Source organism: Aspergillus uvarum (assembly GCF_003184745.1).
Source record: "Aspergillus uvarum CBS 121591 unplaced genomic scaffold BO82scaffold_44, whole genome shotgun sequence".
NCBI classification, from domain to species: domain Eukaryota; kingdom Fungi; phylum Ascomycota; class Eurotiomycetes; order Eurotiales; family Aspergillaceae; genus Aspergillus; species Aspergillus uvarum.
Genome location: NW_020291341.1, coordinates 262,718 through 279,209, shown reverse-complemented (window position 1 = coordinate 279,209; position 16,492 = coordinate 262,718). Strand labels below are relative to the sequence as shown.

General features: G+C 50.1%; 8 protein-coding genes across 8 annotated transcripts; 6 read left to right on the top strand and 2 right to left on the bottom strand.

Moving 5' to 3' along the window:
• The first annotated feature begins 216 nt into the window (after window positions 1–216).
• BO82DRAFT_356257 (putative SIR2 family histone deacetylase) lies at window positions 217–1,600 on the top strand. The gene has a single exon (XM_025635678.1). It carries the CDS (start codon window positions 306–308, stop codon window positions 1,446–1,448), a length of 1,143 nt encoding a protein of 380 aa, XP_025489846.1. The 5' UTR covers window positions 217–305; the 3' UTR covers window positions 1,449–1,600.
• Window positions 1,601–1,848: 248 nt separating this feature from the next.
• BO82DRAFT_288355 (cyclin-dependent serine/threonine-protein kinase phoA) lies at window positions 1,849–3,190 on the top strand (the record flags this gene model as incomplete). Its single annotated transcript, XM_025631614.1, has 3 exons — window positions 1,849–2,082; window positions 2,154–2,177; window positions 2,273–3,190. The coding sequence occupies 3 exons, from the start codon at window positions 1,849–1,851 to the stop codon at window positions 3,188–3,190; spliced, it is 1,176 nt and encodes a 391-aa protein (XP_025489845.1).
• A 1,457-nt stretch (window positions 3,191–4,647) lies between these two features.
• On the top strand, window positions 4,648–7,377 carry BO82DRAFT_366654 (putative cAMP receptor-like protein; the record flags this gene model as incomplete). Its single annotated transcript, XM_025637053.1, has 7 exons — window positions 4,648–4,904; window positions 4,964–5,165; window positions 5,230–5,727; window positions 5,781–6,010; window positions 6,234–6,288; window positions 6,455–6,969; window positions 7,083–7,377. 7 exons carry the CDS (start codon window positions 4,648–4,650, stop codon window positions 7,375–7,377), a joined length of 2,052 nt encoding a protein of 683 aa, XP_025489844.1.
• A 98-nt stretch (window positions 7,378–7,475) lies between these two features.
• BO82DRAFT_393734 (uncharacterized protein) lies at window positions 7,476–9,506 on the bottom strand (the record flags this gene model as incomplete). Its single annotated transcript, XM_025638691.1, has 5 exons — window positions 7,476–8,742; window positions 8,826–8,967; window positions 9,054–9,084; window positions 9,119–9,199; window positions 9,459–9,506. 5 exons carry the CDS (start codon window positions 9,504–9,506, stop codon window positions 7,476–7,478), a joined length of 1,569 nt encoding a protein of 522 aa, XP_025489843.1.
• A 2,310-nt stretch (window positions 9,507–11,816) lies between these two features.
• BO82DRAFT_356252 (uncharacterized protein) lies at window positions 11,817–12,790 on the top strand. Its single transcript, XM_025635677.1, has 2 exons — window positions 11,817–11,960; window positions 12,014–12,790. Exons 1-2 carry the CDS (start codon window positions 11,910–11,912, stop codon window positions 12,329–12,331), a joined length of 369 nt encoding a protein of 122 aa, XP_025489842.1. The 5' UTR covers window positions 11,817–11,909; the 3' UTR covers window positions 12,332–12,790.
• A 404-nt stretch (window positions 12,791–13,194) lies between these two features.
• BO82DRAFT_356251 (uncharacterized protein) lies at window positions 13,195–13,491 on the bottom strand. Its single transcript, XM_025635676.1, has one exon. The coding sequence runs from the start codon at window positions 13,484–13,486 to the stop codon at window positions 13,223–13,225; it is 264 nt and encodes an 87-aa protein (XP_025489841.1). The 5' UTR covers window positions 13,487–13,491; the 3' UTR covers window positions 13,195–13,222.
• Window positions 13,375–14,278, top strand: BO82DRAFT_356250 (uncharacterized protein). Its single transcript, XM_025635675.1, has one exon. It carries the CDS (start codon window positions 13,787–13,789, stop codon window positions 14,162–14,164), a length of 378 nt encoding a protein of 125 aa, XP_025489840.1. The 5' UTR covers window positions 13,375–13,786; the 3' UTR covers window positions 14,165–14,278.
• BO82DRAFT_129995 (NTF2 and RRM domain protein) lies at window positions 13,829–16,007 on the top strand. Its single transcript, XM_025629957.1, has one exon. It carries the CDS (start codon window positions 14,171–14,173, stop codon window positions 15,626–15,628), a length of 1,458 nt encoding a protein of 485 aa, XP_025489839.1. The 5' UTR covers window positions 13,829–14,170; the 3' UTR covers window positions 15,629–16,007.
• The last annotated feature ends 485 nt before the right edge of the window (window positions 16,008–16,492 follow it).

The following is a 16,492-nucleotide window of genomic DNA, read 5'->3' as shown; positions in this document are numbered from 1 at the left end:
CATTTACTGTGCAAGTCGATTGATCTCGACCCCTACGGTAACTAAAATACCACACCTCGGATACTGTACAGTACTCATACAGTAATCAACAACTTAATGAGTAACAAAGTCAACCAAGTTACAGTAACTACGGAATACTGACAGCATTGACCATTGAGGCATTGACGGGATCCATGATTTATTAGTTAGTTAGTTATTAACTATTACTAAGTACTGTCCGTACATTCGTTCATTAACTCAAGTTAATTATTCCTACTGCCCACCCCCTCCCTCATTTTCCAAATTCTCCAATATGAGGATTCTCAATGACTGCACCTTCGATTCGGATCCCCTTTACCGGGCCCTTACCTCCCCCTATCATTGTTCCTTCGTCAGCTCGTACAGTTGCGGGTGCCATTGATGCCCTCCGATCATTTCTGACAGCTTCGCCCTCCCCCTACCTGCGTGGCGTGGATGTCGGCAGACATGCCCAGACTGTGCTTCTGACGGGCGCAGGCATCTCGGTCGCATCGGGCTTGTCCGACTATCGGGGGGAGAATGGCACATATAGAACAAATAAAGCATATAGACCGGTCTACTATCACGAATTTGTCACCCGCCACGAGTCCCGCAAACGATACTGGGCTCGCAGTTTCATCGGGTGGCCGGGCCTTTTGAAGTCCAAGCCCAATTCAACGCATCTGTCCATCCGGGACATCGGCGCCAAGGGCTATATTAGTTCAGTGATTACCCAGAACGTGGACTCCTTCCATTCCATCGCCCATCCCGAGCTGCCTACCCTCGAGCTGCATGGCTACTTAAGATCGGTGCTCTGCGTCAACTGCCGAAACCAGGTGCCTCGAGATGATTTCCAGAGATCGCTCGAAAGACTCAACCCGGCTTGGGCCGAGTTTCTGGCAAGAATGACTGATCTTGGCGCCTTGGATACCAACAACCGGGAGGAGCAGCGGCGGAGGGGGTTGAAAATCAACCCCGATGGAGACGTCGATCTGCCGAAGGCACCATACTCGACGTTCCGATACCCTTCCTGTCCGACCTGCTTGGAGAAGCCGCCACGTTTGCAAGATGGTGCATTAGCACGGGTGGAAGTTGAAGCGGACGGGGCCTGGCTTCCCTCTTCCACTGCCGGGATTCTGAAACCCGGCGTCATCATGTTTGGCGAGAACATCGATCCTGCCGTGAAGGAAGCAGCACAGGAAGCGATCGACGACGCTGGAAGACTGCTGGTTTTGGGAAGCAGTCTTGCAACGTATTCAGCCTGGCGCTTAGTGGAACGGGCTTATAAACGAGGCATGCCTATCGGGATTATTAATATTGGAGGCGTTAGGAATGAAGCGGTTCTCTTTGGAGGAGATGACGAAGTCGTCTCGCGATTCATTCGTTTTAGTCTCCCCTCGGAGTCGGTTCTAGCACCGGTGGCTGCTCAACTCCCTGTTCTAGTTCATTAGATTCCACCAAAAGTCGTGTGCAAAGGACGATAGAAAAAAAAAGAGAGAGAGAGAGATTCATCGTGAGCATTGATGATCGTCAGCATGTACAGTACCAGACTTCGTATTGAAAAAAAGAATAGAGAAGGAACCAGAAAAAAAAGGAGCAGTCTCTGTTAGATGATTAGTTACATTTAGAAAATAGGTACTATAATTATACCTAGTCACCTACCCACGAAGCACAGTACCTGCCGGTGACTGGCTGGAGTGGAGGACAAGCCGGGCGGCAAAGTCAAGCCCGAAGGTAACCTGGAACGTACTGGGCGAAGTCTGCCTCCGCCTGTCCATCTCCGACCCAGGCGCGGGGCTCAGTTGGTTGACTTGATCGTTGCCCGCCGCCCTTCTAGCATCAATCATTTCCATGGACAGTCGCAACAGTTCACGATCTGCTTCCAACCCCTCCTTGCAGCGTACCGCCTATCTGGACCTCATCTCAACCCTCGTTTCACCCAAGTCATTTCTCACTCACTCGCAGCGGCCTAAACCGCCACCGCCATCATATCACCCCCAACCATCGGTCGCACAGGAAACCTTCACCACCGCGTCGCCAGCAATGGACAAGCAACAGCCTAGCTCTTTCCAGCAGCTGGAGAAGGTAAGAGCCTTGACCTTCGACGCCCCATACACTCTCGTTATCCTTACTAACTCTGGTCTGGCCGATTCTAGCTTGGAGAGGGTACCTATGCTACCGTATGTGATTCTTCCCCTTTCCTGCCTTCGCTGCTGCGCGCGGTGACAACTCATACTACAAGTCGCTGTAAATACTTATCCGACGGTTACCCTAGGTTTTCAAAGGACGAAACCGCCAAACCGGTGAGCTGGTTGCACTAAAGGAGATCCATCTAGACTCCGAAGAAGGAACGCCATCGACCGCGATTCGCGAAATCTCTTTGATGAAAGAGCTCAAACATGAAAGTATTGTTTCGCTTTACGATGTGATCCACACAGAGAACAAGCTGATGCTTGTCTTCGAATACATGGATAAGGATCTCAAGAAGTACATGGATACCCGGGGCGATCGGGGTCAACTGGACCAGGCAACCATCAAGTCGTTCATGCATCAGCTCTTGAAGGGCATTGCTTTCTGCCATGAAAACCGGGTTCTGCATCGTGATTTAAAACCCCAGAACCTTCTTATCAATAAGAAAGGACAGTTGAAACTTGGGGATTTTGGCCTGGCCCGTGCTTTTGGCATTCCCGTCAACACTTTCTCCAACGAGGTTGTGACGCTGTGGTACCGTGCCCCAGACGTCTTGCTAGGCAGTAGAACCTACAACACAAGCATTGATATCTGGTCGGCTGGCTGTATCATGGCAGAACTCTACACCGGTCGGCCCCTGTTCCCTGGCACTACCAATGAAGATCAACTCCAAAAGATTTTCCGTCTTATGGGCACACCTTCGGAGCGCTCATGGCCCGGCATCTCTCAACTGCCGGAGTACAAGTCGAATTTCCACGTGTATGCAACCCAAGATCTTGGCCTGATTCTCCCCCAGATCGATCCTCTGGGGCTGGATCTGTTGAATCGGATGCTTCAGCTCCGTCCCGAGATGCGCATCAGTGCCCACGACGCCCTGCAACATCCTTGGTTCCACGATCTCCCTCAGTTGCAGGCGCAGCTGCAGCAACAGCAGCAGCAACAGCAACAGCAACAGATGTCCGGGGCATATGGCGGGATGGTCCCTCCCCAGCAAGCGTATTAGCCATCAGCAGTCGAGAATTATCACTGTCTACTATCGCATCCCGTGTTCTGATTTGTGCTTTGCGATTATATCTCACCTTTTGCACCTTATTGACTTTTACGAGATGAAGGACATGATGAAGCACTTGGATTGGTTCTAGAACGGAGAGTGTGGCGTTATACTTGAAGAAGGGCTCGATGTGGTGTTCTCTTCTTTCTCCTTGGTTCTCGCAGATTCCCGTCTTGCTTTCAGCTCATATTAGCGTATGCGAGATGATTATCGTCAGCAGGTAACTACAATCTATACTCTGATTATCATTTCGTGCCTGATCCATCCGCTACCACCCATACAGGTACTCGTGGATTCTCAAATGGTAATATGCCACGCACCTGATTGAGCATATCGCGTCAGCCCTGTCGCATGCGACGCAGGGCATCAGTTCCATGCGTTTCCACAGTAAGGGCTAAGGAGGCATGCATACTCTGATCCCTGAAACTATGACCCAGTGAGCAATTTTCCCTCCGTGTTTTATACTTTGTTTTTGGGATTGACAGCCATGCTTTTTGGGCCGATGATCAAGAATCAAGTGGGGTGAGACCTGTAGTTGTGACAGCACATATTCGAAATGCACTCGTATGAATTCTAAATTGTTTTTCTTCCTTGCTTCCACTCCAAATTGACTAGTGTTCACTCCTAACCCGAGAATTGATGATCGACATTGCATCGTCAGATAGGGCTCCGCCGCCGATCCAACTTGCTACACCAACTGTTTCTTTATGCAGGTGCTAAGAGCGTCATGATCCTCTGAGTTCCTGCTGACCTGGTATTAGTTATTGCCTATAGCCCTATACCAATCATTTAATTTCCCTGTCCTCCTCCCCCCCTTTTCTTTTATAGAAAATAAAAATCAAGGTTTATTCGCCCTTGTACATCAACATCTACCATCATTCCCTCCCGCTGTAAGGCTCGTTGCATGAATCTGTCGATGGACATGCCACATGAGGTTAGAGAGACAGTTTGAGGAATTGATGAGGGTAAGATCGTCCTATCCATGGCTCCGGGACAAGAGTTGGGAACATGAAGACCAATCTCATCACGTCCAATCCTTCAAACAGGGGCTCTGCCTCCCATCAGACAATCGATAACAATGAGCGTACGAAGTGGTCCCCTTTGGATTCTTGAGTCCTGAAAGGCTCACAACGGCGTATGATCGTTTACCACTGTGCTTCTTTTCAGAATGTTGGTTTACATTGAGAAGTAATTGGCTCCTTTACTTCTGGAGGTTGACCCCCGACTCTACCAGTAATGCCGAGACTATAGGGGCTTGGATCCTGTCCTTGAATGAATATCAGAGTCCCGACTTGTTGGAGAAACCTTGGGGTATCTGATATATCTGACCGGGGCCTCTGCAGGTTTTAGGATGGAAAAGAAGATTCATTGTGTGGCTATTTGCATCAGCTTTGCCTCGTTGTGAGACAATGTCGCTATCGCGATCCCAACTACAAGCCATCTCGGTAACGGAGCGTGTCTGTTCGGCTGTGTCTCTTCTGGGAACTTTCGTCATTGTCATTTCTTTCCTTTCCTCTTCTTCTTTCCGCAAGCCCATCAATCGCCTAGTTTTCTATGCATCATGGGGCAACATGATGGCCAATGTCGCGACACTGATGTCTCAGTCAGGTGTCCGGTTGGGAACTGCAAGCGGCCTCTGCCAGTTCCAGGGCTTTCTTATCCAATGGTCTGTTTCTTATATGTCTTTGATGTCGTATGGCAGCCATCACTGACTTGGAGCAATAGGTTTATGCCCGCTGATGCCCTGTGGACATTTGCTATGGCCTGCAATGTCTGGCTTACCTTCTTCCACAAATATGACTCTGAAAAGTTGCGACGACTGGAGGTAAAGTACCTACTGGCTTGTTACGGGCTACCTTTTGTTCCTGCCTTTGTATATTTCTTCATCGAGACAGAGACACGGGGAAAGATATACGGCGCAGCTACAGTAAGTGTAACCATGGTATCTGAACAGTCCCACCAGGCTCCTTCATACTGAGACAATCTTGCAGCTTTGGTGCTGGGTCTCGACCCCTTGGGACTTTCTACGCATTGGCCTGTTTTACGGACCAGTGTGGTTAATTATGTGCTTGACCATTTTTATCTACGCGCGCACAGGCAGCGTGATCTATCAGAAGCGGCAGCAACTGAACCGTGCTGGAAACACAGATTCTTCCAGCACCGCAGCTAGCTTGAAAGACATCCAACTTTCCAAAGTGACAGAGTTTTCTATAACCCGGGAGATTGTGCACACTATGCAAGTGCCCCTGGAGGGGGATGAAGATCCGATATCGACCAAGAGCCTGCACACATTCTACTGCCCATATTCAGTCACTATTCAAGCCGGTAGCGATCTCAAGGACAGCGAGAAAACTGCAGAGCAATCTCTCGGACATGACCAGGTCAGCACCGGCATCCAACGCCGAACTACCGTGATGGAAACGAATTCGGCGGCATGGGCTTACAGCAAATATGCAATCCTCTTCTTCATTGCCCTGCTAGTCACATGGGTGAGTACTTGCCGACTCTATTGATCTGGACTGCGACTGACGAGATTGCACAGGTGCCGTCAACCGCCAATCGAGTCTATTCACTGGTGCTCCCACACAAGGCCAACTTCGAGTTGAATTACATCTCAGGTCTGGTGCTACCACTACAAGGGTTTTGGAATAGTATAATCTATGTGTCGATTTCATGGCCAGCATTTGAAGAACTCTTGCTCCCGACTAGGAAGGCCTGCGCCCAAGCTGAAGACCAGACAGGGTCAATTGAGTCCGAGAGCCAGCACCGACAGTGAGATTGCACTGAGAACCGCAAAGCGATCTTGGCTCGCTGAGGACAAACCTACCACCGATGAGGCCTTCAAGCAGCATTGGTTGACAATTGAAACTTTACTTTCGTGCTTGTATAATACATCATTTTGATTTCTCTTCTATGTATTCCAGTTTCTGGGACTACAGCGTTGTCTAGTCTAATCAGACTTACTATGCCTATCTCATTGCGTACAATCTTACAGTCGCACTTTTGAAATAGTTGTCAAGCCCTCTGTGATCAGCATTATCATCATCGTTGTATGTATGGAGTATGTGGAAGCTCTAATATTGAGATCACGTGATGGGCGCGTCTTCCGGCGCGTCTCGCCCGTGCATCCATCGTAATTCCGCCGACCCATCTCCACCTCAGAGCATCTTCAACCACGCTCGATAGAAGAAACCCTGCCTGACAACTCAATCGCAGGCGGAAGAACAAGACCACAAAAATACAAAAAGAAATAAGGAATACAACAAAAGAGAAGAGAAAAAGAAAAGAAAACATCCTGACATACGGTCTCCTCTTAATACCTGGTTGAACGCATTCTACCGCAAAATGACCGAAGATACCAATTCCGCGAACAGCACCACCGCCCGAGCCGCTGCTTCCCCCTCTCCTCCCCCTCCTGCCCCTGTCGCATTGACTCCCGGCCCACGCGTCGCCAAACTGCAAGAGATCTTCGACAAAGCACTTGCGCGTACCTTGCGCGCCAATTCATATGCGAACTTCTCGAGCTGTTTCCCCACCCCCGCCAAGCATGTGCCCGCCAGCTTGGAGTCCGTTTGGCGGCAGTTGAATGCGAAGTTGGAGGAGAGTGCCAAAGCGGAGTTTGAGGACATCTTGACGGAGCGGGATGCTGTCCGGCAGTTAAATGAGCTGGATCGGTTGGTCGGGGAGGCGAAGTATAGGAAAGATCATGGGGTCGGGCAGGAGAGTGTTGCGTAAGTTCTTCATTTTCTCCCTGCGCTCTTTTTGTTATTCCTGGTGGTTTCTTTTGGGGATGTTCGGTGCGTAACGGCGATTGATGGACTGACCGAGGGGCCTCTACAAATAGTCCGCATACCTTGCCTCCTGATGAACTATTTCGATCCCATCTCCTACCATATATGCGCAAAACGCAGTCGTCTCTGAACCACAAGATCGAATCGGTGCAAAATGAGAACGCGGAGCTGGCGCAACGGGTGCAAGCGCAAAGGAGGGAGATTCAGGACCTGCTCGTAGGCTTGGAGTCTGTTGCTGCGGACTTGGAGGTCGCTGCTGCCGCTGCGACGCAGTTCGGCAGCGATAACAATCTACGCCAGGAGGCTGCAGAGATGGTTGAGGAAATCAGGGCTCGCTCTGAGATATGATTGAACTCTTCGTACCCACGCGATATCATATTACGGGCAACCTCTGGAATTCGAAGAACGGCGGGCTGTATAATCCTCCTCGTGCTATAGCGCGATGTCTATGACAGAAGCACCTCCATATCACCAGGGCTCATCCATCCATCATCGACGACGTCTTCGGCTACCATCATCAGTTCCTTTGGCGCCGCTCTTCTGAGCTCCTCCAGCTTCTGCTTCTGTCCTTCCAGAGCCGCTGCAATGGCTTCTTTACACGATCCGTCCCGCAACTCCTCTGAGGCTCCGTCTCTCCTGGCTAGTGCTGCGGCTCCTCGGTAGTAGGTTTGCGCGTTGCGCAGCAGTGTGGCACCGTATTGCTGAGCCATGGCATAGTTCCAGGGAGACATGCCAAGTCTCCACCTAGCTATCTCCACGTCTCCCCTGGCTAGGTGGATCTTGGGCAAGTCATCTGCATCGGGATGCTTGGATGCTTTTGTGAGAGCGTCCAGTGCCGCAGAAAGTGCCTGCCACCGCAATGACAACGCTCTCGTGAACGCTTCAGGCTCGTAAGGAGGAAGATCGATGAGGGCAGTGTTGAACGACGTCAGCGCATCTGCTTTGCTGCACAGACCGCCCGGATCGGTAGAGACATCTAAACCCGCGCCAAAAGCTTGTGAGATCTCGCCGGAATACGTTTCAGCCTCGATTTGGCCGCTTCTATAGAGCAGTTCGTTCAGCCCGCAGGTGAATTTGGCTCGGGCCAAAGCTGCCTCATAGTGTCTGCTCGATCCCTCCACATAGGTGGAGATGCGCTTTTGCAGTAGGTCGGATGAGTACTCCTCCACCCATCCCAGGCCGACCCCAGGGTTGAATGTAAGCAGGTTGCAGAGAGTTGTCAATGTATCGAGTTGTGCTACTGCCGTGTCCACCAATGTATCCTTGGTCACTGGTTCTATAATTGCAGCCCATTGTTCTTGCTCGTCCGTTTGTTTCGACTCCGATGATTGTTCGGGAATCTTCTGTGTGTTCTGCGGCTCCACCTCTGGGTGTCCGGCGTCCGCAGATTCCAGTAGTTTGATTTGTTCCTGCATTTCCGTAAACTTCAGCTCCTGTAGAAGCAGGCAACGCTGGAAGATCTCGATCGCTTCCTGCAGAATCTTCACAGCCTGCGAAAGGCGCTCGTCGGATGGATGCTTCGAATCGGTCAATATCTCAGCGATGCTTGTCAGTACCTGGCCTGTGTTGAAGAGTGCGTCAGGATTATCTTGCTCTAGAGCAAGCGCCGCTCTATGTGACTCCAGTGCCTCTTGCAGGACATCACCCAACGGGGCCGACAGCTGGGCTTTCAATTTCGGATTCTGTGTGATTTCATATTGAACTCGAGCTCTACTGTATGTCAAACCGGCATTCGAAGAAACAATCACAGCACTCGGTGAATTGGCAAGGCAGGTTGAGGATGATTTGCGACTCACTTGTTATAGGCCAAGTCAAATGCACTCGGGTGCTTGATCAAGCCTTCATCGTAGGTATTAATGGCACGCATGAAGAAGCGCAGCGACTTGGCAGCGTCTCCAGCCCGCCATTTTTCTCCGGCTTCTTCTTGTTCGACACCGACTAATGGGGCTCAGTTAGCCTCGTACCGTAGCACCCAACCTACGCAACGGCGGGCGTCTATAGGAATAGGTAGTCTTGTGACATACGGGCAAGGTATTCATCTGAGGTTTCGGGAGTCTGAGATGAATTATTAGTATTGCAAGAAACAAACAGCCGGTTTTGGATCCATACTCGTTGTGCCGCCTTCTTTTTGGTTTTCGCTTCCTTGAGGAAGGCCTTTGGCTTCGGCATTCTTTTTTTTTTTTTTTTGTTTCTTTTTTTTTTGTTGTTATTCTTTTCTTGTTTTTTTCTTTGGTTGGCTGTTGGGAACAAAATTGTCAGATGCTTCCCAGATCAAGTCTACTATTGTGAGGGTTTGCCAATGAGACTCAGTGCAGTGTACAATATAGTACAAGACGCGATAATAATATAAGCTAAAGCTGACTACTAGATGGGAAGTCTCGTTTGAGAGCTGAAGACTCACGTAGTGGAACCCGGGGCGGAGTACGTACTTTTCCGTCGCAAGGTTTCTTATTCCCCGCATCAGGTGACGGAGCCATCTCGGCGACACCGCCTTCTTTGTCAAGTGCCACTCAATGCTTGAAATGACAATTGACAATAACCACCGATCATGGATGCACTTCAACTGTTCTCTAGACTACTAACACATAATCTGTGCTATGTACAATACGCTGCAAGTCCTATCCGTACTCCGGGCGGGGATCGCCGAACAACAACCCACATTTGGGTAAATCGGCAGTTTAGTAGGTGTACGGAGTACTACAGCACATGTGGTACCTAACTTCTTATGCATTGTGACAAGTATCATTGAACCAGCAAAGTTCACATGTCATCTTCCTGTGTAGGTCGTACCCGAGAGTCGAGTCCAGAAAGCACAATGTCTCTCCGACAGAGTGTTGTCAGGTTGTCTTGCAAATGTTGAACAAGCCTCTGACACAAGCACTGGGCGTGTCAAGCATAAGATGATGCATCTGTTGTACTATCAGGTCGCAGACCTTGCAATTGAATTGACGTAGTAATTGATACCTCCAGGACAGGGCGCTCTAGGTGCTTGACAATAACTACCTGTAGGTACTGAGCACTTCAACTTTATCATGCTATGTCAACGAATCAACATCTGATTGAAAGGAGACAAAGAAGTACCAGCAACCTTGAAAGTGCCGAATTCTCCCCCTCCCTCGGGTAAGAGCGATTGAGTTCAATGTGCAGACCACCTGCCCCTTCCCCCCCCCTGCCTTCCCTTTTGTCACAAGCTATGAGATCAGCTCGCGTGGCGATATGGCAATCTCTGGCACGTGGCGGGCAAAGGGCTGGTTCTGGCTTTAATCTATTATGGTGCTGATGGAGGGCCGCCTCATGCTCTGATTCCCTCTTATCGCTGTTCTTAGATCGTCGTGGATCTCGATAACCACCAGCCCGCAGAAAGACAAAGAAAGCACTCTTTTTTTCCCTCTAGGCGATCCCGATCAATGAATAACCAGGCACAACTAATCAATTTTGTTCCTCTATGTGTTTGGCGAAAATCAATTACCTTCAAGGTTCCTTTTGTGAGAAGCAATCAGGGAAGCCAGGGCAATTGGTGGTCGCAGTGTTCAACCTAACTGATCGTCATGAATTGTTCCTACTCTAGGATTAAAGACCGGTGATATGACAATCCGCTCCAGCCTGTAGTATGAGTAACTTACTCCAGTAGTGGTCTACCTAAGTTATGTTCAGACGGCAGAGAACCCCTGGCTGATGATCAAGCTGCTATCCGTCTGATGTCTCATATCACTTACCCGAGCCGACCGTCTCGGAGAGTCTGACATGGTGTGGCGTGCTGCATAACCGGGTTCTTAAGGAAAGAAAAAGACAAATCCAGAGTATGTACTGTACTAGTGAGGTTCAGTACAGCTGTGCAAAGGCTGTGGGTTACCAGAGGACAAATAAAAAAAGGTTGACCACTGACTGGGCTAGACCCCGAGTACGGACATGGCTACCTAAATCCACCCCGGGTTGTCGCTTGTAAGTCGAGTTGTAAGTTAACCAGGGGCATGAGTATGAATTGAATTGCAGTGCCAACATGGACAATAGGGTATGAGGAGAGAAAAGAGAAGGGAAGGAAAAAGTGAAACTTCAGATACACAAGGTTAGAGTTAAGATTCCTTTGTAAATTCTTGACCTTTATAGAATTCGTGGCCATAGACATTTTACTTGAGTATATCTATTTCTCCAAGGTTTTTTTTTTTTTTTTTTTTTCAATTTCCATCTTTTTATTACATAGTCAAAAAAAATACCGCTCCTGTTGCGGGCGACCCACTGACATCTCCCCCCCTCCCCCCCTCCCCTCCTCCCAAATCCACCCCCCAAATCCTTGAACAAACGCTCAACGCATGTGCGCACGTACACACCTCACCTCACCTCACCTACGCCGCCTACCTCCGGTTTCCTGCTTACTACCTCTACTTTACCCTTTCCCCCTTCTCTTCTTTTTCCTTTTATAATATCCATCTCTCTCGCGCTTGCTTACACACATACTCTATCTCTCTATCTTCGCCCAATTCTGATTCCTCTATTCCTCATCATTCCTCCGGTGGAAGAACAGACAATAGTGGCGCGTCGCCCCTTTCCGACTGTGACCCCTTAAGAGGTATGCATACTTGCGCAAGCCCTATCTAGTCCGTCCGAGTTTCTTTTAGCGTGGGTGCCAGTGCTAGATGTTATCCCCAGTGTCTTGTTAATCTTCTTGTGAAAGGAGAGATCGCATTGGCCTCTTCATTATTATAGCATTCTCTACTCTCATGTCCCTCCCTATGTATCATTGCTGTGAGCCCATCAATTGCTAATCATGTTTAATTCAACCCACGTCTAGTCACAATAACCTCATTGCGCAGCTGCCAGCAGCGAAGTTCACTCAATTTTCAACTCTCCGCCCCTTCCTTAAGGATTTTCCCTATCCAGCTATGGCCAGACACACCTCGCTCGACTCCGAAAGACCAATCATGGCTCAATCTGTAAGCTTGTTACTTCCGGAAACCGGTGCTTGGATTTTGACCCGAGGTTCTAGAACCGGACGTCGAAGAGATTCTCGACTGTGAGCGGGAGTCCCTCGGTTGCGTCATCGGATCTCTCGAGTCTGCCCAGTGGAGATCCCCGGCTGGCCGACTTTCACCATCTGCGGGACGGTTTGGAGCGATTGGAGAACAAGCCACTGCTGAAGCAGCGCTTTGTTCCTACCCCCGAGAAGAGCGACAACCTCAGCAAATTGGCGCTAGGAGCGAAAGTTGAGCGCGCCCTGGACCGAAGAATGACAGGCCAGGATGCCATCATGCGCGAGCCCACTTTGAATGAGAAGGCCGTGGTCGACTCGACTGCGTCCCCTTGATATGAACCCTCAATGCCTTTTTTTGAGATGTCGACTGGTTACCGTGCATGACTCTTATGGTTTTTTTGTGATCGGAATCCACGCGCCCTGGGAATCAAAGTCACTTCTTCCCTCAGCCTGTCGGTATCTGCTGCGACGGAATCCTTTGAAACGCGTTTGATAATTATCACTTTCTGGATGAGAAGCCTGTCTAATATCTGTTTTCATACCCCTGCCTCGAGCCAGCTGTTCTGTTTCTGCAACTTCAATGCCTCTTGTGGCTGTCACTACATATCCCGTGATTCTACTTGTTCGTTATATCTGACCTCGGTGAAAGCTTCTTGCAATACTCGATGTTACATTAGAAACGTGGTGCTTGTGTTTCTTCATATGTATAGTCGAGTGAACAGATCACTGCCATACGTGCACTTACCTGTAGAATAGTGGTCGAATTGGTGGTCAATTATCATTGGTCGTACAGCTGCTCTCAGCCAGGCCAAAACACGTAGATACTCCTGGCAATACCATTCCCTGATGGAACTTATCTGTTTTTGCCTTCCAATCCAAACGATCACACCTGTCAATTGAACGACCCATGACGTTTGGTGGGTAGCATTACCGCAGGATTGTTCCTCCCGACATTGGGAAGAGCACTTGCAACACCTGAGATACTTAGATCGAATTGAGTGTCACTGATTCCCGACCCTACGGAGTATATCATCCATAATCCGAAAGCAATCCGAAGATATAAAGTTATCGTTCGTGACTATTTCTTGCCTCGGGGGTCAACTGGCCTTGATTCGACAGGCGGTGAGCATACTGCCGAGCGGGCTTTTCTGGGTTCGACAACGCTCCCAGCAGGCCTTTTCCATCCACTAACTTACCAACCAACCTCTTATATTCACCACTTCCTCAAACCATCTCCGTCAACCACCTACAGCTTGCTCCCCACCCAAATCTCTCTTGCTTCTCAAATTCTTCCAGCCTTTTGACGCCTCCGTTCTCGCCCTGATTTTCTTTCTTATCCACTTCTTCCTCAGGCTTTCCTTCGTACCGCACTTTGACTAATTCCGAATCGCACAAGACTTCCTCTATTTCACACCTCGACGACTTCGACGCGCCAACATCTTGAACATAATTGTTCCTTTTCTGTCCTTCTTGTCTAGCTTGTTGCATACCTAGTGAGCAGCTCCTCCGTTTTTAACATTGCACATTCATGAATTCCTTTTTTATGTGCTGCCGTTTCTTTCCTGTCGTCCCTCATCTGACGACATATTTCCAAAGCCGGGTGATTATTAACAAAGAGCTTCATAGACGGGTGAAAAAGCGTCTTCTCGATAGAGCTCCACCGCCACTATTTTCTTTCTGTCACATAAAGCTCGGTTCTCATCGCCTATATACCTTGAGCTCTTGCGATTTACGCCTCCTCGTCTCGCACCTTCATTTTCTCAATCCTAAATTTTGATTCAACACACAATGGCCGACACGACCCAGGCTCCTTTGAACGGCTACCCTGCGCAACATGCTTATCCCGATTCCTACAACCACACCCATGCCAATGTGAATAGCGCTGCCAGCTTCCAGCCTGCGCAGTCTACCACTCCCTCGAACGCGCCCTCGACCGAGCAGAAGAATGGCATTGCCAAGGATGAGGTTGGTTGGTACTTTGTCGAGCAGTACTATACCAACATGAGCCGTAGTCCGGAGAAGCTCCAGTTCTTCTATTCCAAACGCTCTCAATTTGTCTTTGGAACGGAGGCGGAGAGCGTCCCGGTTGCAGTGGGTCAGAAGGTAGGTGCACCTCATTTGAGCGAGTCATCGCATCAGCGCTATCGGGAAAAAAGCAATTTCTGACGATAGATGTATTTCAAGGCTATCAATGAGAAGATTAAGCAGCTGGACTTCCAAGACTGCAAAGTCCGTGTGTTGAACGTTGATTCGCAGGCCTCGTTCGACAATATCCTCGTCTCCGTCATTGGCGAAATCTCCAACAAATTGGAGCCTTCGCGCAAGTTCGTGCAGAGCTTCGTTCTGGCCGAGCAGCCTAATGGATACTATGTCCTCAACGACATCTTCCGGTACCTGGTTGATGTTGAAGAGGAGCTGGAGACCGAAGAGGCTGCCCCCGCTGCTGCTCCCATCGCTCCAGCTGAAGAGCCTGCTGCTGAAGAGCCTGCTGCTGAAGAGCCCGTCCAGCCTGAGGCTGAGCCTGAGGCTGTCCCTGCTCCGGCTGCGGAGGAGCCCCAGGCTGAGGAGACTCAGGTCGACAACGAGACAGCTGCTGCTCAGGTTGACCAGAAGCTTGAGCAAGCCGAGCAGAATGTCGAGGAAGTACCCGCTGAGCAGTCGGTTCCCAAGACCAATGGCGCTGAGGTTCAGGAGGCCCCAGTTGAGGCTGCCCCCGAGGCCTCTGAGTCCAGCGTCGCTGTCGAAGCGCCCAAGGTTGAGGAACCCGGGACCCCCGAGCCCACTCCTGCTCCTGAGCCGAAGGAGGCCCCTGCCCCCGCTAAGGAGAGCGCACCCGCGGCCAAGGCTCTTCCTAAGACCTGGGCCAACATCGCATCCAAGTCTGGCGCTGCTGTACCCGTGGTTCCCGCCATTCCTGTCGCTCCAGTGAAGCCTGCGGCTGCCCCTGCCCCTGCCCCTTCAGTTGCTTCTGCCAGCTCGTCCCAAGCCGCCGCCCCAGCTCCCGCCCAGGCTCCGGCTCCGGTTCACGCTGCCGAGTCCGCTCCCAGCCAGCCCCCCTCTAACGATGGAGCCGGTTGGCAAACCGCTGGGCACGACCACAAGAAGTCCCAGTCTCGCGCGGCCGATGAGCAGAATGTTCTCGCTTACATCAAGAACGTCACTGAGAAGGTCGATGCCAGCTTGCTCAAGCAGACTCTTTCACGCTTTGGCAAGCTCAAGCACTTCGATGTGAGCCGCCAAAAGGTTTGCATTTACCCCCAACTGGTCCTATGTTTCCATGTGATTGTCGACGCTAACCTTCTCTGTCCTCTATGTAGAACTGTGCCTTTGTTGAATTCGGCGATGCGGCCGCCTACAACGCCGCTGTTGCTGCCAACCCCCACCAGATCGGAACCGAGCAGATCTATGTTGAGGAGCGCCGTGCTCGCACTAATGCCTACGGTGGTAACGGTAGCTACGCTGGTCGCGGTGGCGCTGGCCGTGGTCGTGGAGACCGTGTCGGCAGCCAGGGTCGCGGCGGCTTCCAGCGTGATGGTCGCGGAGGCTTTGCTCCTCGTGGCCGTGGCGGCAATGTCAATGCCAAGGGTCGCAACCAAACCCAAACTGCTTAAAGCTGCAAATACGTCCTGACGAACAAAGAAACCAAAAAAACAGAAAAAGAAAAAGAAAAAACTATCACTTCTTCAAAGTCTCAACTACCTCCACGAATCCAGGTTTCTTGCCTGAGGAATGACGGAAAATTTTTCAGTGAGGTCAAAACTGTCCATGGCCTTCTCCTTCTCTCCTGTATCTCTTCAATCTCTTCATCTGGTCATCAATGATTTTCTCTAGCCCTTCCATCCTGGTTTCAGACCATTCTATGTTTTTAGATGCTCACGGCGATCCAGGACATGTATTACTTCCCCCCTCCTCCTTTCCCATTTACTGAATAATGACATGTGTTATGTGGCCCTGCTCTGGCACGATGCATATTAGCGGTTGGAAAAGTTGTCTTATCATTTCCTAAGTGGGCAGTTCTTGGTCGTCATTATGTGACTCTGGTTTTCTACTGATTTATTGTGTTGTCATGACCTTTGTGAATGTGTCCTACCTCTCCAGCATAGCGAGCTTATTGCCCGTCATGATATGGTCTATGTTTTCATCTTCCTGCCCTATACGGTCTCCCGAAATGTGTCTCCTCCCTTGCCGACGATGAATTGTAGGTAATTGCTATGGTGAGTGCCGTGGCTTGAAGTAGGATGGGTAAGCTTTTTTAGAGTGAACCATGGGTGAGACCCGGTTCTTGGACTTGAAAAGGTTTGCTCTACGACAATGCAGTGCCTCAGGTGCACAGAATCATGGTGGTGGTCAGGACATGTAAGTGCAGTTACAATACATCAGTTTTGGTATGCTCCCACGGCCAATTGAAGGGAAAAAAAAGGACCTAGGAATTAGCAATGGGAGATTTCAAACCAAGACCTTGAACTATTCACGAAAAGGGTCTAGTGAACGAGA

What these genes read in the sequence shown, in the direction of transcription:
- BO82DRAFT_356252 (XM_025635677.1), top strand. Translation starts at nt 11,910, where the DNA reads ATGGCCAGACACACCTCGCTCGACTCCGAAAGACCAATCATGGCTCAA. An exon ending in GACCAATCATGGCTCAATCT is followed by an intron (nt 11,961 to 12,013) that starts GTAAGCTTGTTA and finishes CCGAGGTTCTAG; the next exon opens with AACCGGACGTCGAAGAGATT.
- BO82DRAFT_356251 (XM_025635676.1), bottom strand. Translation starts at nt 13,486, where the DNA reads ATGCAACAAGCTAGACAAGAAGGACAGAAAAGGAACAATTATGTTCAA.
- BO82DRAFT_356250 (XM_025635675.1), top strand. Translation starts at nt 13,787, where the DNA reads ATGGCCGACACGACCCAGGCTCCTTTGAACGGCTACCCTGCGCAACAT.
- BO82DRAFT_129995 (XM_025629957.1), top strand. Translation starts at nt 14,171, where the DNA reads ATGTATTTCAAGGCTATCAATGAGAAGATTAAGCAGCTGGACTTCCAA.
- BO82DRAFT_356257 (XM_025635678.1), top strand. Translation starts at nt 306, where the DNA reads ATGACTGCACCTTCGATTCGGATCCCCTTTACCGGGCCCTTACCTCCC.